General features: G+C 42.9%; 2 protein-coding genes across 4 annotated transcripts in view; one reads left to right on the top strand and one right to left on the bottom strand.

Moving 5' to 3' along the window:
* LOC116101951 (zinc finger protein 569) overlaps nt 1–3,792 on the top strand; it is a 23,626-nt gene extending 19,834 nt beyond the window's left edge. For all 3 annotated transcript variants that reach the window (XM_031386016.1, XM_031386017.1, XM_031386018.1), the window contains exon 6: nt 484–3,792. In XM_031386016.1, the coding sequence (XP_031241876.1) occupies nt 484–2,297 (1,814 nt within the window). In that variant the 3' untranslated portion in view covers nt 2,298–3,792. The remainder of the gene's footprint in view (nt 1–483) is intronic.
* Nucleotides 1–23,281, bottom strand: part of LOC116100330 — a 108,470-nt gene that overhangs the window by 78,656 nt on the left and 6,533 nt on the right. The window contains exons 3-5 of the mRNA XM_031384145.1: nt 21,868–21,994; nt 21,491–21,589; nt 19,014–20,136 (exon numbers count right to left, since the gene is read on the bottom strand). Coding sequence (XP_031240005.1) covers nt 19,014–20,136; nt 21,491–21,589; nt 21,868–21,994 — 1,349 coding nt within the window. The remainder of the gene's footprint in view (nt 1–19,013; nt 20,137–21,490; nt 21,590–21,867; nt 21,995–23,281) is intronic.

Below are 23,281 nucleotides of genomic sequence, written 5' to 3'. Positions count from 1 at the left end.
GGCCTCGAACTCAGAAATCCGCCTGCCTCTGCCTCCCAAGTGCTGGAATTAAAGGTGTGCGCCACCACTGCCTGGCTTTAATAATGCTTTTTAAGATTTATTTATTTTATGTATATGAGTACAGTGTTGCTCTCTTCAGACACACCAGAAGAGGGCATCAGATCCCATTACAGGTGGTTGTAAGCCACCATGTAGTTGCTGGGAATTGAACTCAGAACCTCTGGAAGAGCAGCCAGTACTTTCTCTCTCTCTTTTTTTTTCTTGTTTTTTTGAGACAGGGTTTCTCTGTGTAGCCCTGGCTGTCCTGATCTCACTCTGTAGCCCTCTCTCCAGTCCAAGTGAAAATATTTTTAAGATTACATTAAAATAGGAGATAAGCATTTGAAATTTGTGTACATATGGGAACATTGTTTTTCAAGTATACTTGGTATTTCAATATTGGAACAGAAACCACCAGTGATAGTTCTTTGCTGTCTATCTTAGGAGAGATTTTGGGAATTGATGAACACCAGAAAATTCAGGACAGACTCTCGAGACAAGTTTTCAAGGGAATAGTGGTGACTAATGAAGCCGATGAATGTCCTAAGAAATTTGCAAATACATTTTTTCCCAACGCAGACTCCATTCCTTCTAAACACAATCTCCATGAACGTGACAGTGTCAGAAAATGTTTAGAACCCAATTTTGGTGACCATGATAACGTAAAACACCCGTTGCCAGAGGAACATTTTGAATATGACGATGCTATGCAACCATTCCACACCAGCTCGCCCCATTTTGTGCTGACCCCCTTTAAGTGCAACCATTGTGGAAAAGGCTTTAGTCAGACCTTGGACCTCATCAGACACCTGAGAGTTCATACAGGGGGGAAACTCTATGAATGCCACCAGTGTGGGAAAGGCTTTAGCCACAAGGAGAAACTTATCAATCATCATAAACTCCATAGTCGAGAGCAGTGTTATGAGTGTAATGAATGCGGGAAGACTTTCATCAAGATGTCAAATCTCATTAGACATCAAAGAATTCACACCGGCGAGAAACCCTATGTGTGCCAGGAATGTGGGAAATCCTTCAGCCAGAAATCTAATCTTATTGATCACGAAAAAATTCACACTGGTGAGAAGCCTTACGAATGTAACGAGTGTGGCAAATCCTTCAGCCAGAAACAAAGCCTTGTGGCACATCAAAAAGTTCACACTGGGGAGAAGCCTTACGCGTGTAACGAGTGTGGTAAAGCCTTCCCTCGGATCGCTTCCCTTGCTCTGCATATGAGAAGTCACACCGGAGAAAAACCATACAAGTGTGACAAGTGTGGGAAGGCCTTTTCTCAGTTTTCCATGCTCATTATACACGTGAGAATCCACACTGGTGAGAAGCCTTACGAGTGTGGCGAGTGTGGGAAAGCCTTCTCTCAGAGCTCAGCACTTACGGTACATATTAGAAGCCACACGGGCGAGAAACCTTATGAATGTAAGGAATGCAGAAAATCCTTCAGTCATAAGAAAAACTTCATCACCCATCAGAAAATCCATACTCGAGAGAAACCTTACGGATGCAATGAATGTGGAAAAGCTTTTATCCAGATGTCAAACCTTGTCAGGCACCAGAGGATCCACACAGGAGAAAAACCGTATCTATGTAAGGAGTGTGGCAAAGCCTTCAGCCAGAAGTCCAATCTCATTGCTCATGAAAAAATTCACTCTGGAGAGAAACCCTATGAGTGTAACGAGTGTGGGAAAGCCTTCAGCCAGAAGCAAAACTTCATTACACATCAGAAAGTTCATACGGGAGAGAAACCTTACGATTGTAACAAATGTGGGAAAGCCTTTTCTCAGATCGCTTCCCTCACCCTTCATCTGAGAAGTCACACGGGAGAAAAGCCTTACGAGTGTGACAAGTGTGGGAAGGCCTTCTCCCAGTGCTCACTACTCAATTTACACATGAGAAGCCACACAGGTGAGAAGCCCTACATATGTAACGAATGCGGAAAAGCCTTTTCTCAAAGAACTTCCCTCATCGTGCATATGAGAGGCCACACAGGTGAGAAGCCCTATGAATGTAACAAGTGTGGCAAAGCCTTCTCCCAGAGCTCCTCCCTCACTATCCACATCCGAGGTCACACGGGCGAGAAACCCTTCGACTGCAGCAAGTGTGGGAAAGCCTTCTCTCAGATCTCTTCTCTTACGCTTCACATGAGGAAGCACACAGGAGAGAAGCCCTATAACTGTATTGAGTGTGGCAAAGCTTTCAGCCAAAAGTCACACCTTGTCAGACACCAGAGAATCCACACTCACTAGAGACTCCGTGACCACTGTGAATGTGAGGACGGCCTTCCAGCAAACACCTCATACATAGCACATGACATGATCAGTTCTAGTACTGACTGTAGAAAAGCCTTGTGAAGAACCCATGCATTTGTTAGAGAATTCCCACCAATTGTATGAGAAAGCTGAGAGACTGTGAACAAATACCCATTGATATCAGTATTCTCATTCAGATCTGAAAGAAAATATCTGCTGTCAATCAGTGCACTTGAGCTCCTTGCTGATGAATTAAGCAAGAGAAGGAGGTTGGAAAAAGCAGGAACAATGACTTTTATAGGCAATATGAGACTATGGGGAAGCAGGTTTTGTATGATAATGTGTCAGGAAGAAAGTCTAAGGTAATTAGTTGATGTGCGGACAAAGTTACAAAACATGCTGATGAATGCAAAAGACCAGCTGACAAAGCACGTTAGAAAGTTATAAAAGTTCACATACCCTTCCAAGTCTCTCTCTAAAACAAATAAAACAACAACAAAAAAACATTTTTTTTTGACAAAACAACTAGGGAAGATGTTCACTCATGACTAGATTATAATTATTTTAAGGTTTTCTTACTTAAACTCTTTTGAGTGAATAAACTTTTGGAAACAAATTGAAATACAAGACGTGGCAATTTTCTCTCTGCATGGTGCTGCTGAGATCATTGGAATAAGCCTAGTCTGTTCATTATGTGTACATGTCATGTGACCAATACACATCATGTGACCAATTCATGCCATGTGACCAAACGTGCTACTTCGTAAACATAGATAGACAGAATCCATCAGTGATGAGACGCCCCGCTGATAGGGTGCTTGCTGCCAAGCCTCAGAGCTGACTACGATCCCCAGAATCCACATGGTAGATGGAAAGAACTACTCCCACACTTGTCCTCTGACCTCCAATGGCCAGCCATGGTATGCATGCACACACACACACACACACACACACACACACACACACTCAACATAGGAAAGGTAAAATTCTAAAATCATGCTGGAAATAAAGTAGAACATGTTGCTTTAGCGTAAGAATATTTAAAAAACCCTACAGACATGGAGTAGTCTATTTTCTTTTAGTGTATTGGACTCAGAAGTATCCATGTATGTCTGCAAAGATTTATCTATAAATGTTCCCAGATTCATGGTTTGGTTTGCTTTAAATGATATGTAACATTATCCTCAATGCAGAGATAGATCAATATGTTTATTTCTATGATAGGATACTATTCTTTATTTAAAATATACAAAATTTACATGTAGTTACATGGCTAGATCACAGTATTTTGAGAGGAAAAAACAAAATACTCAATTAACCATGGTATAATATTTGTAAGTTAATAAAACAGTTCAAAGAACAGTATTGGATATTGCTCATGGCCCATATATGATCTTAGTTGCCTTTGAGGATGTAGAAAGCTTTTATGGAAGTTGTTACATTAGTCTGTAATACTTCAGTAAAAGAATAAAAGCAAATGTTATAGTGCTAACAAGTGTGTTCATCAAATTAGTTCTGAGGCTTTAAAAGTCTTGTTCTTAGTTGTCTATTTTTACTAGAGTAAGTCAAATGGGTGTTGAAATCATGGGCTTACAGAATCCATTTTAAAATAGCATGTGTTCTTTTATACATAATCCTCTTTACACAAGCCTGACCTTAAGATGTTTTGCTTTTACTCTGTTATGGTTGGATCTGGAATGTTTCCCCGAAAAATTCATATGTTGAGAACTTGTCCCCCAAAACAACAGTGTTCAGAAGTGATTTAGTCATGAGGGTTCTGACCTCTTCAAAATTGAATCCACTTACGGATTCCCAGCTGATACCAAAAGATGGGAGCTGTAGGAGGGGATGGCTACTCAGAGGAAGCAGGCCTTCAAAGTAAGACGTTTCCTCCTCATTTCAGTTGATTTTTTTTTTTTTGTAGACATTCTTGTCCTAGAAACAGGAAGCTGGTGAACTCATCAGAACCTTCAGCATAAAACATTGAGGATAGTTTAAAAAACTTGAAGCACTTATCTTCAACATAGTACCTTTCCCAGTTGAAAGTAGTAGAAAAACAGAAGACATTACTTGTTGGGATAATTGACTCTCAGGTTTAAAATGTAAGGTCCCATTGCGTTTGGGTTGCAGTCGAAGAGAAGGAAGGAAAGGAACTGTGCACACAGTTCCTCTCAAGCCAGGGCCAGCACAAAGCTCAGTTTATCTCAGCAAAGCGTTTATGAGTGTCTAGACTCCTTGTTTTCTTTTAAAAAAAAATGTTTTTGTGGGTGGTGGTTTTGTGGGTTGTGTTAAAACACCTCTGTAGACCAGGCTAGCCTCAGACTTGTGGCAGTTATAACACTGCCTCTACCTTCTGAGTGCTGGGTTTGCAGGAATGAGGTGCCATAGTGCCATGTGGTTTCTGAATTCTTAAACAGAAAGGCATGTCTTGGAGATTTCTGTGTGCCAGGTGAAGGCTCGCTCACTCCTGGCTGTTGGGGTAAGTTTTGCACTGGCTCTATAGGAAGAAGGCCGAGTATTCGAAGCTGCCCTATAATTCAGACACTGCGGGATTAAGGCTCTGGCTTTGGTTTTCATATATCTCAGCTCTGCAGCTATTCGTTTTTCAGAGCAGACACAGAAATGCCGAGGCATTAGCACTGTGCTTAGCTAGCAATCTGAAGCCCTGAGGTCATGCTTTTCTTTCCTGCTTTGTCCATCCCAGAGTGGAATTATCAGTCATTCTCACGATATTCTATTCACAGGCTTAAGCAAAATGTGCTAAGATGTTAGATACACGGTCACCCAGAAACTCTCCCTAAAACAAGTCAAAACAGCCTTGATTAGGAATATCAACGGTGATGCTTGTGTGTCCTTTGACACATCATTCTGTGGACTACCCATGTCCTCTGTGTCACTGGAAATGGTCATAGTGCCTTTAAAACACCACATCAGAGACTTAATTAGGAAAGCTTTTCAGATATTCTCTAGACCATTCTTCTTCCCAGAATATCAGTCAGGATTCTCCAATAGGTCATCTATCTATCTATCTATCTATCTATCTATCTATCTATCTATCTATCTATCATATGTTATATGTTAGATATTATATACAATTATTTAGCGAGTACAAAAGGGAACATTTTATTTTTTATGAGTTGAATATATAATTGTAAGCATTTCACAGAGCTGGCTCATGTAATTGCAGGGCTGGCAAGTCTGAAATCAAGGTAGACTGTGATACTGGAAACTCAGAAGCTAATGCTTAAGGGCCAACAAGAGGGTAGGTAAAGGATGACCTGAGTCTATTCTCTAGAACCCACATTGTGGAGAGAGAGAATCAATTGCTGCAAACTATCCTCTGACCATGTGTGTTGTGGCATGCACATGTGAACGCTTGTCCCTGGTGATATGGGAAATGGAGGGCTGACCAGCTCAGGTGTCACCAAGGCCCAGACCCAAGGCTTTGAGTTGGCCCACCCCAACATCTACCCCATCTATGAACTGTTGGAGCAAATGAAGGGTCCTGTCCTGAAGAGCCAAAGCTGCAGGATCTCCATGACACAGGGCAACAGCAGGCTATCTGAGAGAAGAGTCTCCATGAAGATCTTGTATTGATTGTGTAGCAGAAGCCAGAGGTCTTGCACCAGACCAAGGCCTCACTGCAATGAACATTTGCAAGTGAAGCTGTGTGGACAAAAGGGTGCACTGTGGGACACACAGTGACACACCCCAGCTCCCACAGCAAGATTGTTTTGGGGGGACGGGAGGGTGTTTTGATCTTCTCTAGAGTCACAGAGTTAATGGAATGGATGTGTGTGTGTAAAGGGAATTTATTGGCATGGCTTACAGGCTGCAGTCTTTCTTAGATAGGTTGCTGCTTAGAAGAGACACCATGACCAAGGCAGCTCTTATAAGAGACAACATTTAGTTGGGGCTGGCTTACAGATTCAGAGGCTCAATCCATTATCATCATGATGGGAAGCATGGCAGCATCCAGGCAGACACAGTGCAGGAGGAGGAGCCAAGAGTTCTATATCCTGGTCTGAAGTCAGCCAGAAGACTGTCTCCGGGCAGCTAGGAGGAGGGTCCCAAAGCCCACCCCCACAGTGACACACTTCCTCCAATAAGGATCCTAATAGTGCCAATCCCTGAGTCACGAATAAGCAAACACATGAGTCTATGGGGGCCAAACCTATTCAAACTACTACATTCCACTCTCTGTCCCTTATAGGCTTGTTCAAATGCATGATTGTATGGAGGCCATACCTAGCCATAATGCAAAATAAATTTATTTCAATTTCTTTTTTTTGAGACAGGGTTTCTCTGTCCTGGAACTCACTCTGTAGACCAGGCTGGCCTCGGACTCAGAAATCCTCCTGCCTCTGCCTCCCAAGTGCTGGGATTAAAGGCATGTGCCACCACCGCTGGGCTTTATTTCAATTTCAAAAGTCCCCATAGTCTATCACACTCTCACCAATGCTAAAAGTTCAAAGTTTAAACTCTCTTCTGAGATTATCTAATCACTTAACTGTAATCCTCTATAAAATAAAAAAGCAGATCACAAACCTCCAACATCACAGGATATACATTACCATTCCAAAATGTCATAGCGAGGAAATAATGGACCAAAGCAAGACCAAAAACCAGCTGGGCAAAGTGCAAACTCTATATCTCCATGTCTGATGTCAAAGTGCTCTGCAGATCTCTAATTCTTCTCATTTTTGTTGACTGCAAGACAATTCCTTCTCTTGGGCTGGTTCCACTCCCAGTTAGTAACTTTCTTCAGTAGATATCTCACAACTTTGGCATCTCTAAAATCTTGGGGTCTCCAAGGCAACGTTTGGGACACACACTTGATTTCTGCGCTCCTCCAAAGGACTTGGGTCACTTCTCCAGCTCTGCCCTTTGTAACACTCTAAGCTCTGACTGACTCTACTCCACTGCTGCTGCTGTTCTTGGTGATCATCCCATGGTACCAATTCACTGGAATCTTCTGCTCCAACTAGGTTTCACCAATATCCTCTCATAGGCTCTCTTCATGGTGCTGAGCTTCAACTTCTTTGCATGACCCCTTCAGTCCTGGGCCGTCAACTGCAACCGAGGCTGCACTTTCACCAGTGGCCATCCTTTGCTTTTCACAGTGCCAAGCCTCAGCTGCTCTCCATGATCCCTTCCTGCCTTCAAAATCGGTACCACTTGGGTGACTCTTCCCCATTACCAAGTCCAGCTGCAGCATGAGGTACAAACCTTGGTTCTCTTTGGAACACAGCTTCGTTGTACTGTCAAAAACAAAAACAAAAACAATAACAAAAAAAAAACACTTTCCAGAAGATTTCACCTCAGTGATGCTGGTCTCTTCTTTACCACCTCTAATTTCTTAGCTCCAGCTAACCAGTATCAGTTGTCCTAGAACCTCTTCTATTCACTCTAAAGTCAGAGCCACATGGCCAAAGGTGCTGAGTTCTGCTGCTTGCTGGGTCAGGAATAAGGTGTTCTGAAGTGGAAACTTCAGGTTTGTTTGAAAAGTCAGTTATGTCGAAGGATGTTTTGCTATAGCAGGCACGTGAAAGGACATGTGATGGAGTGTAAATATGACTCTCAGATGGTGGGAGCAGAGCATTGGTTTGGTTTGCTCTGCCTTACTATTCTTTGCTAACAACACACATGTATTGGTTCACCTTACACAGTGTTGTTGAGCTCAGCGTGTGGTAATGCAGACATTGAGAGAACTGCTTGTGAGGCTCCTGTGGCAGCTTGCTGCTTCTACAGGCTCCAGCCAGTTGGCAAGCCTGGCAGTTTCTTCAGGATTGAACTATAGCTGCTGGTCATGCCTGGTGTCTGCCTGAAGAGAGGACTGGTCTGCAGCTGCTGAGTTGTGTTTGGTGTTTGCTACAGGCCTGAACTGCTGCCGAAGAAGATCGAGCTCACCCCCAAAGAACTACTGCTGTACAAGTCCACTCCCCCATATCCTAATAACTTTTCTCTTCCACTCCCGCTGGTGTGTGGTGGGCAAGAGGAAAGGTTGAACATTTATTAAAAGTAGTTTGCAAAAAAAAAGTATGCCTACAGATATCAAATGCTATATAAAAGCATCCTATGAACAAAGAGTAGAGAGTTTTCCTCCGGGCTGTCTAAGTCCTGAAAAACATGGTCAAAGTTCTAACAGCATCAACTTATCTAAGTTGATCTTCCCAAAGCCTGACAGCCATCCCTCCTTCAGTTTCTAGGGAAGAACAAAGCCCTGTGAGGGAAGGACTATGCAGGACAAAAGGACATGCTAGCGCTGTCACCCTCGGGAGAATCTCGAAGGCAGGGCCTACTTGTTCCTCTATCATCCTTATATCCTTCCTATGTGAGACAACTCACCGGTTCCACCATCTGAAGAAAAGGCCATGCTGAAGCCAATCCCAGAAGTCCTGACTTATATTTATGATGTGTTGCAGAACCCATCTGGCCCTGGCCATCCTTCTGTCTATTCCAGCCCTCTCCAGACACACAGTTTCCTCACTGTTCCTCAGACACGACGGACACCACTTTCCGGTTGCTGCTTTTGCTTTTCCTTCTGCCTGGAACTCCCTTCTCGCAGGAATCAACATGACTCACTTCTTTTCTTTACTCCTACCTGCACTGCTGTGGCTACAGGGGGACTTTGCTGCAGTTTTTTTCCTACACAGTCACTACTAGTTTTTTTCCTTCTAGTCACTACTTTTTTCATTAGTCTGATACTTATTGTAGCTTTAAAGATTTTTATTAATGTGTGTTTTTATTAATTATGATTTTACTAATTGTTTTTTTAAAAACAATTTTTATTTTATGTATATGAGTACACTGTAGCTGTCTTCAGACACCCCAGAAGAGGGCATCGGATCCCATTACAGATGGTTGTAAGCCACCATGTGGTTGCTGGGAATTGAACTCAGGACCTCTGGAATAGCAGTCAGTGCTCTTAACCGCTGAGCCAGCTCCCCAGTCCACTAATTGTTAATTACTAATTAATCCATGTGTCTGTGTGCCTGGAACATGTGTGTGAGTGCCCGCAGAGGCCATCTGATTCCCTGAAACTGGAGTTACAGGTTTGTGAGACCCCTGATCTGGATATTGGGGAATGACCCCTAGATGCTCTGGAAAAGCAGTGAGGGCTCTTACACAGCAGAGCCCTGTCTCTAACCTTCGTCCCGATTCAGTTTTATTTTTACCATTTACCCTATGCATTTCATTTCTTGTCTTTCCACACTGGATTACAGATCTAAGACAGCGAGGGTTTGTTTGGTTCACCAGCATATCCACTGCTAGAACAACTCCAGAACAATTGTGAATGCTCAGAAATAAGTGTGTAAATGCCATATTGTACAACCTGTAATGTGCACAGTGACACTGTGCATGTCGTTCATGTTACTACCTCATTTAACTGAAATGGTAGTTAACACTATCCTCGTTTTACTGATAAGTAAAATTGATGGTCGAGATGTGTAAGCAACCAATTCTCACTGTTTTTTTTTTTTAATTCCCTTTACGTGTGTGTGTGTGTGTGTGTGTGTGTGTGTGTGTGTGTGTGTATACTTGCAGGTACACCTGTGCATCACATTCATGAAGTGCCCAAAAATGGAAGAGGGTTGTCAGGTGCCCTGGGCCTGGAGTTTAGGATGTGAGTTACCAGGTGGGTGCTGGGAATCAAACCTAGATCTTCTGTAAGAACAAGTTCTCCAAACACTGAGCTATCTATCCCTCCCGCTGCCTACTCTAACTGCTAAGAGTCCAAAGGAAGTTTGAATTAAATACTTGTCTTTCTCATCCCGCTCACATGACAATGTGCTCGTGGGAAATTTCACAAGACTTCCCCCTTAGGTAAAGAACTACCAAGCGAGGGAGAATAAGTTTTCTTTAGCTATAAGACCCCCTGACAGGTTATCCAATCTGAAAGGGTCACCCCTAAACACATGTGCATCAGCAATACTAACAGACTCATTAGGTTGTGTGAATGTGTGTTGTGTCTAATAATAATAATAATGATGATAGGTCATGAATTCAAGAGTTGGGGCCATGAGAGGAGTTTAAGGGGGAAAGGGAGGAGTGGAAATTATGTAAACAGTGTAGTCATGTATGAATAATTCAAAAAAGCTCCACGGGAGTGGTGGCGCACGTCCTTTCCTCCTGGCACTTGGGAGGCAGAGATAAGGGGATCTCTGTGAGTTGAGGTCAGCCTGGTCCACAAAGCAAGTTTCAGAACAACCTGTCTGGGTGCTGGGGAAGTGGGGACTACAATGATATCTGAACAAGGTGGTACACAATTTTATTCCCAGTACTTGGGTTGCAGAGGCAGACATCTTTGTTCAAGGTCAGCCTGTTCTATATAGTAAAATGTGACCCTGTTTCACATAAATAAATAAATAAATAAATAAATAAATAAATAAATAAATAGGGAGGGTGGAAAGATGACTTGGCTGTTCAGAGCTCTTGCTACTGGCTGGGCAGTGGTGGCAACGCCTTTAATCCCAGCACTTGGGAGGCAGAGGCAGACAGATTTCTGAGTTCGAGGCCAGCCTGATGTACAGAGTGAGTTCCAGGACAGCCAGGGCTACACACAGAAACCTTGTCTCAAAAGACCAAAAAAAAAAAAAAAAAGACTGTTGCTGCACACTTTTGCTCCTGTGCACCAACAGGGTTTGTCCTCTGATGGTCTGGTGTGTGTCAACTTGTATGTCACACCAGACTGAAAGTCACTGCGGGTATGTGGAGTGACTGTCTTACTTTAAGAGTGACATTTCTGTATTAGTCAGGCACTGTCAGAGCCTCTCAGGAGACAGCTATATCAGGCTCCTGTCAGCCAGCACTTGCTGTCATCCACAATAGTGTCTGGGTTTGATGATTGAATATAGGAAGGATTCCTAGGTGGGGTAGTCTCTGGATTGTCCTTCTTTCAGTCTCTGCTCCATACTTTGTCTCTGCAACTCCTTCCATGGGTATTTTGTTCCTCCTTCTAAGAAGGATTGAAGGTATTAACTAATACAGGAGTAGAGGCTCACAGCCATCCATTGGACTGAGCACAGGGTCCCCAATAAAGGAGCTAGAGAAAGGACCCAAGAAGCTGAAGGGTTTGCAGCCCCTTAGGATGAACAATAATATGAACTGACTAGTACCCTTAGAGATCCCAGGGACTAAACCACCAACCAAAGAGTACACATGGTGGGACTAATGGCTCCAGCAGCATATGTATAGCACAGGATGGCCTAGTCGGTCATCAATGGGAGGAGAGGCCCCTGGTCCTGTGAAGGTTCTATGCCCCAGTGTATGGGAATGCCAGGGCTAGGAAGAGGGAGAGGGTGGGTTGGTGAGCAGGGGGAGCAGGGAGGAATAGGTCTTTTATTCCCCCCAGAGGGGAAACTGGAAAGGGGATATCATTTGAAATGTAAATAAAGAAAATATCTAATAAAAATAAATTAAAAAAAAAAAAGAATGACATTTCTGTCTGGGTGTTACTGTCTTGTGTCTTCTATTTCAGGGGTGTCTTCTATTTTGTGTTTAAGGGGTGTGTGAGTGTGTAGTTTCAGTTGCCTCATCTTCAAATTTGCTGTTTTGTTTTTTGTTTTTTTGTTTCTTGTTTTATTCCAGACAGTGTTTCTCTGTGTAGCCATGGCTATCCTGGAACTCACTCTGTAGACCAGGTTGGCCTCGAAGTCAGAAATCTGCCTGCCTCTGCCTCTCAAGTGCTGGGATTAAAGGTGTGTGCCACCACCACCCGACCTTTTTGTTCCTGTTTTAATAAGATCTTTTTATCTTATGTATATGAGTGGTTTGCCTGCATGTGTGCACATGCACCCCATGTGTCCCTGGTTCCCCGAAAGGCCAGAAGAAAGCATTTAAGTTCCCTAGAACTGGAATTAGAGATGTGAATTGCCTCGTAGCAGCTCAGAACCAAACCCAAGTTCTCTGGAAGACCACCAAAAACTAATGAACAATCTTTCCAGTCCCTTAAATGAACTTTTAAAAAAGTAACTACATGTATTACAGAAAACAAAACCAAGCCAAGAGTAGAGTCATTGGGGCTGGAGAGATGGCTCAGCAGTTATGAGCACTGGCTGCCCTTCCATATGTCCTGAGTTCAATTCCCAGCAACCACATGGTGGCTCACAACCATCTTAATGAGATCTGACGCCCTTCTGGTGTGTCTGAAGACAGCTACAGTATACTTACATATAAACAATCAATCAATCTTTTTCTTTTTTAATTTTTTGATACAGTTTCTCTGTGTAGCCCTGGCTGTCCTGGAACTCACTCTGTAGACCAGGCTGGCCTCAAACTCAGAAATTCACCTGTCTCTGCCTTCCAAGTACTGGGATGCAAAGGTGTGCGCCACTGCTGCCTGTCAAATAAATCTTAAAAAAAAAAAAAAAAAAAAAAAAGTAGAGTCATCTCCAGTTGCAAGCAAGCAGTCACTTGGATATGTCCTTCAACACACTGCATGTGTGCACACAACAGTCTATTTTAAATAAATAGGATCATATGGTATACTCACCAATTAAAAAATCCCAAAGCTGGCAGGGTATGGTCACCTGCTTCTGCTCCCAAGTGCTGGGTTTAAAGGCGTATAACACCATATTCCACTCTGTCCATTGATTAAAAAAACATTTTTGGAGTTCCAGACCAGCCTGGTCTACAGAGTTGAGTACCATGACAGCCAGGGCTACACAGAGAAACCCTGTCTCTAAAAACCAAACCAAACCAAACCAAACAAAACAAAACAAAGAAAATCATTTTTGTGTCTGTGTATGTATTAAGTTTTGGTCTGTTACTATGTATTGTAAGGCTAAACTCTATCCCCAAAGGTCTAGTTGCCTCTGGGTGAATTCTCATGAGATGCCAAAGCTTTTAAATTCAGACTCCATTTTAGAGAAGCTGATCTAAGTTTGAACTCAGGTAGACTAACAGGCTAGTATCTAGCATTAGTTTCCAAGTTGCCCCCCAACAGAACCTTGAGCTTAGCTCTAGTCTCTAGGCTAATCTCCAACAAGAGCAGAGTTTCCAGGTCACACCCTCAAGAAGACCAGGGTCTCCAGGTTATTCCCCCAACAAACCTGCATCCCAGGTTACAATCCCACCCCCTGCCTAATGACCACCAATGCAGAGGGGAGCAGAAGTTAAATTTATGATATGACTCCCAGTGCCAGCCAATTATGTTAAAGGCCACAGGAGCTTTCCAATTAGATACTTGCACACGTATTCCCTGCTTGCTGCCTACTATAAAGTCTTGCCCTGAGAGACATTCGGGGCTCCCCCTCCCCCCACCAAAACTGTACTGTATGACAGAGATGTGGGGGGGGACCTGAGCTAGCTCAAATAGAATAAAGACCCTGCTGTGAGTTGCATCAGATTGGCTTCTGTATGTGTTTTTGGGGTCACTAACCTTTCCTTGGCATAACACTTACAGTTCCCAGCTTTTGTTGTGCAAAACCTTCAATTTAAAACTTATTTGTTAAATAAAAATGGCTAAGCTGGGCAGTGGTGGCACATGCCTTTAATCCCAGCACTTGGGAGGCAGAGGCAGGCTGATTTCTGAGTTCGAGGCCAGCCTGGTCTACAGAGTGAGTTCCAGGACAGCCAGGGCTGCACAGAGAAACCCTGTCTCGAAAAACCAAACCAAACCAAACCAAACCAAACCAATACAAACCAATACAAAACAAAACAAAATGGCTATAGCCAATTATTGGAGGGATTAGAGGTAGGCAGGTTTTGAATTGCCTGGCTGGGATTGCAGAGCCAGGGCTGACAAGAAAGGACATGGGGAAGGAGGAGACCACCATGAATACATGGCCAGGAGGAAGAGCAAGCATTTAGGGTACACCAATGGGGAAGGCAAGTAGTAAGGCAAGCAGTTAGGGAAGTAAATTAGGGGCTATCCTCCACCCCCAGTAATTCTCAGAGTCAAATAAAATGACCACAGTCTGAGTTTCATTCATTCATAAGGTAGACAGGGATAGTTTTAAATGGTTCAACTACATGTGTGTATGCATGTGTATTCAGGTACCCGAGGAGGCCAAGAGAGGGTAAATTCCATGGAGCTGGAGGTAGGCAGTGGTGAGCCGCCTGACCTGGGTGCTAAAATCCAAACTCAGGTCCTCCGGAAGAGCAGGTTTCTTCTTTGCTCTAGACTACCAATTTCAGTGTGGTGGAGTATCGCCTGAGCTGGAGTCTATGTCCTGTCTTCCCAGAGTCAAATGCCCTTCACTTCACAATCACCCTTACTAATATCAGAGTTTTTTGGCGGCCCTGTTCTGGTGCATCTGGAGACAGCTACAGTGAATTACGCTGGAGTGAGTGGGGCTGGAGCGAGCGGGGTCGACAGAGGTCCTGAGTTCAATTCCCAGCAGCCACACACATGGCCACCTGTATAGCTACAGTGTACTCATACACTTAAAATAAATAAATCTTTAAAAAATTACACTTTGTTCAGAATTTTCATATGTTTTACAAAAAAGTTTTTTGTTTGTTTAGACAGGGTCTTACTGTGTAGCTCTTGCAGGTCTGGAACTCACTATTACAGACTCAAGAGATCTGCCTGCCTCTGCCCCCATGTGCTGGGATTTAAGGCACACACCACCACACCTGACAATTTTTACTTTTTGTTGTTTGTTGTTTTGGGGAAAGGTTATTGAGAGGCTTGGAAACATCTGTACAGTATAAGGTTGTTGGCCTTCTTGCGGGGGCAGTCTCGGCGAGACCACCTAACTCGACCCAACTCTTCTGCCACCGAGTCTTCCCATGTGGCTCTCACTCTCCGCCTCCCTGCCGTGCTCATGATCTGCCTTCCTCTGCTTCTCTGACCTCTCCTCCTTTGTCCCAGCTTCAGCTGCTAGCACTTTCTTGCTCAAAATGCGAAGTTTCTTATACAAAAAGAGCTATCAGTAGTACAATGGGAGGGGGGAGGTCCCTCCCCCACGGCAGGCAGCTTGCCTTGCCTTTTGGGCCGCTGTGGGATTGACAAACGTTTACATATCCCACCAGCCTGGTGCCACTGGCATGCGACCAACAATTGAGAATACCAGGGCACCTTCATAGCCAATTGGTACCATATGTGTGAGGTGAATTACTTCAACACTGAGTCACTCTGTGTAACCTGGGCTGCGCTGGAACTTGCTCTGTAGACCAATCTGGCCTCAAACTCAGAGATCTACCAGTATACCATCCCCGTGCAGTTTTGACTTGATAAAAATAGTATGCTATACTGATCACCCCTTTAAAACGTTTTCTAAATTTCAGGATATTTACAAAGTTGTGCAATCTGTATCATTAATTCTACAGTTTCATTACTCACAAAGACAAGTTCTTTTTAAGTTCAAATATTCACTTCAATTTCTTATTCTGTGTCAGTCAGCTTTAGTCCTATTTCACCACTAAAAACTTGGAGTATCTTTTTTTTGTTTCTTATTAAATTATTTTATAGACTTAAAAAATCATTTGTTATTAGAGACTTGATACATAGCCCAACATGGAATTGAGCTCTCAGTCCTCCTGCAATGAGCATCTCTAGGCACTACAGAGATGAGGCGCCACACCTAATCATTTACACTTTACATAACTAACCATATCTTCTTCCTCCAATGCCCTTTACCATGGGATCAAATGTAGAACAGGGTTTGTTCTCTTAACCCATGTACAAAGGAGTATTGCTTTAATACTCAGGTATTTAATCCTATTATCGCTGTCTCTATCTATGCCCTTCCATTCATGTCAAAGGATGCAACCTGCTGTTTGAGATAAAACATCCCATCCTGGAGGATGTTCTGGCTCTCAGTCTTCCTAATTCGTCTCTTTACTACAGATACTCATGTTGTGATGACCCCAACCATTGCTAATCCACAACTTTGTTGTTATGATTCATAATGTAAATGGTTTTGGAGACAGGATTGCCAGGGGGTTGAACTCACAGGTTGAATTCTATAGGGAAGTGAAAACATTCCACTGTGCAGGAACCCTCTTTAAAAATCAAGAAGTAAACAACTCAAAAGCTTTAGGAAATCCCTGAAACTGACTAGATTCACCAGGTCTCTTGTAAAATACACATTTTCTTTTCATGTTTCTTTTTGCTGCCCCATGTTGGGTGCCACTTGCAAAATATGTGCTTTTTCTTTTAAAGTCTCCCTTCCTTACAAACAGTAACCAGTTCTCCCTGGCTGCCCTCTTCCCAGTTTCCAGCCCAGCCCCCTTTAATGTTTCTCCCAGTAGTTCCTCCCTCAGTTTCGATCAGTGTGCTTCAACAGTCCCTTCTCCCAGTTTCCCCAACACTAGCAGTTCTAAACTATAACAACTGTTGTAGCCTATCTGCTTTGCTCAGCTCAGCTTCTCCTGGCTCAACTGCCTCCAGCTATCTTTTCTCCTCACTTTGCTAGCCTAATTCACTTCCAACTGTCTGCCTATGATAACTTCTCTGGCTTAGCTCAGGTCTTCCTAACTCAATGGTCTTCTGTTTTCATGCTCAATCCCCTTTCTTCTCTTCAGTCCTACTCAGTCTTCTTTCTTCTTGCACTGCCTTCTCTAACTGTACTCTCTGACCCTATTCTTCAGCCTCTGCTGGCTTTTTATAGCTTTTCCCGTTCCCAAAAGTCTAAGGACCCACTGACACCGAAGGTCATAGGGTCAAGCAGTTCTCTTAAAGGGCCAGTTGACTAGCAACTTGGATTCTTTAAAGGCCAAACATTCAAAATAAGTCACACTACACACCTCCTTTTCCAAAGTTATATAAGCAATAGGGACTGAGCTTTGTGAGCAGCCTGAAAGAGCTCATCTCTAACTGGCTCAGCTGCCTGCAAGCTCTTCAGTGCATTCCATGTTTTCAGCTTTTGAGTCGTTATGCATCCTGGGATGATCTTTTGGTGATGCAGGTGTCTTAGTCCTTTCTGCTCTTGTAACCTCTCACCCATGCTTTCGTATGCAACTCCAATAAAGTTCACTAGCTCACTGTGTCAAGCTTTGATGTCATCCTTCCTTTGGTTTGTCATTGGGTCTCTATCTGAGGTGAATAGGACCTAGTTATACCTCCCCAGGAATACTGCCACACACTGTTTCTGTTTTCTGCTTTGGAGGAATAAGGAAAACTAATCTCTTCTCTTCTTGCTGTTTTGACAGCTGGAACTTCAACTATCCGCCGAAACTTTTCAGAATTTCAGACTGATGTTATTTGTACAACACTAAAAATTAAGTCTGAAGAAGGGTGTAGTGGCACACATTTTTAATCCCAGCACTTAGGAGGCAGAGGCAGGCAGATATGTTTTCCAGGCTCTACATAGTGAGTTCTAGTCCAGCCAGAGCTACAAAATAAAACCTCTTAGAGAGGGAGGAGGGGAAGGAGATGTCTAGACAAAGACTATCCATAATACCCTTTCCCCACTTGTAATTCAGTAAGTAGATGAAAGGCTTTATTTCATAGAATTCTTTTTTCCATCATCAGTCCTCCAGTTTTGATAATGGTATGTGGCAGTTAAAAGTAATTTTCCTGAAGCTGGGAGAGTTAGTTCTAACACTAATTCTAAACACTAGCTTAGACTTCACCAGTGAGGGCTGGACCACAGCTCAGTGAGTGCTTGCCTAACACACACAAAACTCTGGTTTCCAGTCCCAGCACCCCTCAACCCACAGACCCTTTCCACAAACCATAAAGAAAATTAGGAAACAGTGTACAAATGACAACTGAGAAACCTTTTATTAAACCCATAGTATATGTTAGGAATAGATCTAGAAGTTCTCTTTATGAGTTCATTGAGTTCTCACAGTAAACCAATACATATACATGAATGAATATGTAAAAGAGGAAATAACTACTGATAACATAAGAAAATAATCTGGAAGAATAACACTTTCTTAACTGTAATTACCTTTCTGACATGACATTAGGATTAGGGTTAGTGAAAAGGAACAAAATAGCATACAAGGAGAAAATAAATTCAGCATTAAATGTTCTTGTTTTTGGGAGAAACAAGACATCAGACATCCAAATGTAAGTTTGAAGTCATAATAATGGAGATAGCTTTTATAAATGCAAACATTCAGAAGCAACCATAACATGAATAATAGTCATTTAAAAGATATTAAGTACATCTTTAAAATTAGAATCTGGATTTGCTGAAAACACAGTTATGAAGATGACTTTTTAGCATGATAAAAACAGATGTAGGAAGAACACAAACACTATGACTACATATCTTCCGCAGAACTTTTTCTATCGATTTGATAGTCGTCATCTATAATCAATACAATCACAGTTCATCTTCATGTCTGAGCTTTGGATTTTCTAGTTTTCTCTTTTTTTCTCACTTATAATAAAAAATAAAAACAAGCTCATGAGACACAGCAGTACGCCTGGGACTGCCTCAGATCCAACACTGGTGCTCTACAAGGACTTAACTCATGAAAGCTCACACAATTAAAACACTGCTATTAGCACAAATATCAGAAACACAGTTTAGAAAACAAAAGACAGACCTAAAACTATGAGCAAAAATAAACAACAGTAAGGCAAATCTCCAAGCAAGAGGTGAAAAAACCTAATAAGCAACTAGCATTGGTGCGGGAGAAGACAATACCTGTAGGTTTGGAACTCATAACCTACAGTCAAATAATTCAGATGAAAATGTAAATATCTAATCAAACAATGTCAGAGAGTAACTCTCAAGCTTGAATTTCTATTATTCGTTAGTATGAGTTTCCTGATGGCGAATGAGGTCTGAATCATTACTAAACATCTTCCCACATTCATTACAGCTATGGGGCTTGTCATCACGATGAGTTCTCAGATGTCGGGTAAGGTTTGAGCACTTATTAAAGGCCTTTCCACATTTCTTACATTCATAAGGTTTTTCATCTGAATGGACTCTCTGATGTTGAAAAAGCTGGGAGTTTTGAGTGAAGGCCTTCCCGCATTCAAGGCACTCAAAAGGTTTCTTGCCAGCATGAATTCTTTGATGTTGCCGAAGCTGTGAGCTCTGAGTGAAGGCTTTCCCACACTCCTTGCACTCATAGGGTTTCTCCCCAGTGTGGATTCTCTGATGATTTGTAAGGGCTGAGCCACTACTAAAGGCTTTCCCACATTCCTTGCAGTCATAGGGTTTCTCCCCAGTGTGGATTCTCTGATGCCGAACAAGCTTTGAGCTCTGAGTAAAGGCTTTGCCACATTCCTTACATTCATAGGGCTTCTCGCCTGTATGAACTCTCACGTGTTGAAAAAGTTGTGAGCTCTTTGTAAAAGCTTTCCCACACACTTTGCATGCATAAGGCTTCTCACCAGTGTGAATTCGCTGATGGTCGATGAGATTTGAGCAGTAGCTAAAGGTTTTCCCGCATTCCTTACATTCATAAGGTTTCTTACCAGTGTGGATTCTCTGGTGCTGAGAAAGGTATGAGCTATAACTAAAGGCCTTCCCACAGTCTTTGCATTCAAAGGGTTTTTCACCAGTGTGAATTTTCAGATGTCGAGTAACATGTGACCCACAACTGAAGAACTTCCCACACTCTTTACATTCATAAGACTTTTCACCAATATGAATTCTTTGATGTTGAATAAATTGTGAGTTCTGGGTAAAGACCTTTCTACATTTCTTACATTCATAGGGTTTCTCATCATTATTAATAATTTGATGTAGGGTAAAGAAAGTCTGCTGAACAAATGTGGGCATGTATTCACGAGTGAGTAATTCTTGGCTTCTATGTCCATTTTGAAATTGGCCTCCACACTCCAGAACATCTCTAAAACTGGAGCACTCGAGGCCCTGCTTTGAAAGCCTCATTAACTCCCGCTGGCAGGATTCTATCTCATAAACTTCCTTCTTTAGAGATAGTAACTTGCTTTCACACATTGACTCCAGAGCTGAAAGAAAAGAAAAGTAGTAAATATATTCTTTTCCTCTCTTGTTTGGAAAAACTTTAAACTTTCATACTGAAAATGAAAAAAAGAAAGTGACTATACTGTCTAGTAAGTCAATGACACAGGCTTATGGAGATCTAAAACGAAAATGGACAAAGAGCACAGGGAAATTAACAAGATGTACGCTGGAAGCAGAGGAGACCAGAAAATAAGTTACCAACAAGCACTGTCGTGTTCTGGAGACAGGGTTTCTTTGTGTAGCTTTAGCTGTCCTGGAACTTGATCTACAGACCAGACTGGCCTCGAACTCTTCGGGATCAGCCTGCCTCTGCCTCCCCAAGTACTTGGTTAAAGGCATGCACCACCAAGGCTTCTAACAACGATTTTTTTTTTAATTTAAAGATTTATTATTATGCATAAGTATAATATGCATACTTTACATGTACACTGTACACTGCAGCTGTCTTCAGACACACCAGAAGAGGACGTCAGATCTCATTATGGGTGGTCGTGAGCCACCATGTGGTTGCTGGAACCTTCAGAAGAGCAATCAGTGCTCTTAAGCGCTGAGCCATCTTGCCAGCCCCCCAACAACGATTCTTTCTTTCTCTTCCTTTCTTTCCTTCTTTCCTTCTTTCTTTCTTTCTTTCCTTCCTTCCTTCCTTCCTTCCTTCCTTCCTTCCTTCCTTCCTTCCTTCCTTCCTTTCTTTCTTTCTTTTTGGTTTTTCGAGACAGGGTTTCTCTGTATAGCCCTGGCTGTCCTGGAGCTGTAGACCAGGCTGGCCTCGAACTCAGAAATCTGCCTGCCTCTGCCTCCCAAGTGCTGGGATTAGGCCCGGCGGTGGTGGCGCACGCCTTTAATCCCAGCACTTGGGAGACAGAGACAGGTGGATTTCTGAGTTCGAGGCCAGCATGGACTACAGAGTGAGTTCCAGGACAGCCAGGGCTACACCGAGAAACCCTGTCTCAAATAAACAAACAAACAAACAAACAAACAACATCGCCCCCCCAAAAAAGAACTTTTTCTCACTTAGACCTAAGTTTTTGGCAGAAGCTTACAAAATAACAACCAAGGGGCTGGAGAGATGGCTCAGCTTAATGCTCAGCTGTTAAGAGCATTAAGCACTGATTGCTTTTCCAGAGGTCATTTCCCAACAACCACATGGTGGCTCACAACCATCTATAGTGGGATTTAAGGCCTTCTTCTGGCATGCAGGTATACATGCAGACAGAGCAGTCCTATACATAAAATAAATAAATAATCTTTAAAACAAAATAACATCAGAAAGGTACAGTTTCCTGGATCACCAGCGAGCTGTCTCTGTGGGCACTGCTCTGCTCAGTGCTTCTCACTCACCTGAGCACAAGCCTCTTGTAAGCTCTTTCCCAATCATCCAGGGCTCTTTGCCTTGCTCCAATAAAGAGATCACCTGAGGCTTGGGAATGTGAAGTCCTGCTTACAAGAAAAGATATGGAACATAGTTATGCTGTGGGAAACAGATGCAATCCCTCGATCACCAAGCAAGAGATGTCAAGACAGGAACAGCCAAGGACGAGGGAGAAGCTTCAGCCACAGCCCACTGGAGCGGCCTGTTTCTCAGCCCAGCTGAAACCATGTGTTTGCAAACGAGCAGCAGGAATTCAGGTGACAAACTTGAAAGGCAGCTGAGAAATTCCTTGAGGAGGAAGCAGACACTCCAGAGATGGCTGCATTGTTGGTACAGGTGTCCTTACCCACTGAGAGCAGGTTGCTATAGTTCTCCAGCATCACATCTTTGTACAAGTCTCTCTGGGCAGGGCCCAGACACTCCCACTCCTCCTGAGAGAAGTCCAGAGACACGTCACTGAACACCACTGGTTTCTGAAACAATAAACACACCCAGATGTATAACACAAAAAGCAATTCCAAAACATTGGTGCTTGTGTTGTCGGGCTGGGCAAATGAGCCACTACATGATGTCACTAAGACCCCGTCCCTCTGGATTGTCTGCTCATCCAGAAACAAGGCACAAAGCCAGGCATGGTGCTGCATGACTACAATCCCAGCACCAGGGAGGGTGAGGCAAGAGGATTGATTTGGAGTTGAACTGTCAGCCCAGGTTGCACAGTGAGTTCAAGACCAGCCTTAGCTATATATGTGATCAAGTCTCAAAACTACAGGGCTGGGGAGTTAGCTCACTCATAGAGCATGTGCACAAATGTCCTGGTTCCAAACAGTGAAACAATAATTCATTTCTTATTAATACAAATTATTTTTCTGGTGGCCAAATGTTTTGATTTTTGACTGTACAATCTCAACAGCTTATACACACTGGTCAAACTTATCAGAATCATCCATTATCATACTTGTCCCTATCTGAAATAAATAAAACTAAAGGTTCATATACAAAATCAGCATCACCCATATTTCCTATTGGACTTCAACTTCAACTTGTTTCATAAGTACCACAAGAGTCTCAGAGATCTGTCCTTAGGATTCTCAAAGCCTCAGAAGCTAGCAAATCTTTCAACATTTGAAACGACCAACCCCGTTTCCCATCCTCATCACTGGAAAACGCTAGTTGATAGACATGATTTTGGCTTTTCCATGTGAGCTAAGTGACTCAAATGGCACCTCATCAGGTCACAGCCCAGGCAGGACAAGCTTACTCTACAATTCTACGCTTACTTCCCTGAGCATATAACCTCCTGTCCATCATGGTGCCTGGGAAAGGCCACGGAAAGATGATCTGTTATTTCTGAATGAAAATACTAATGTTGCTTGAAAATGAGGGGCACTGAGGGATGATGGAGGATTAGCTAGCTAGCATGAGAGTCAACAGGGACCAGGATCCTGGCAGGAATCCTTATCACCCACAAATGTCAGCACTGGAAAGCAAATGCAGCCTCTTGAATGGCTGGGCCACCCTATTCACACCACTGTACCTATCTCATATGGAAAAAGTAACGGAATGTCAGGAAGACATGCCTGTCATGGGAATTATAAAAAAATGAATCCACCCCGCAAACTCGCTTTCCCTCCAGGTCGCTCTTGTGCCGATACCGGGCCTCAATACTAAGTTCCGGTGGGTTTTTATTATTTTCTCCCAGCAAGCTACATCTTGCTCGCATGCAACTCTTTACACACCCCCACAATCATTCATCTAAA

This window comes from Mastomys coucha, unplaced genomic scaffold (assembly GCF_008632895.1).
Source record: "Mastomys coucha isolate ucsf_1 unplaced genomic scaffold, UCSF_Mcou_1 pScaffold21, whole genome shotgun sequence".
NCBI classification, from domain to species: Eukaryota; Metazoa; Chordata; class Mammalia; order Rodentia; family Muridae; genus Mastomys; species Mastomys coucha.
This window is presented reverse-complemented; position numbering and strand designations above follow the sequence as displayed.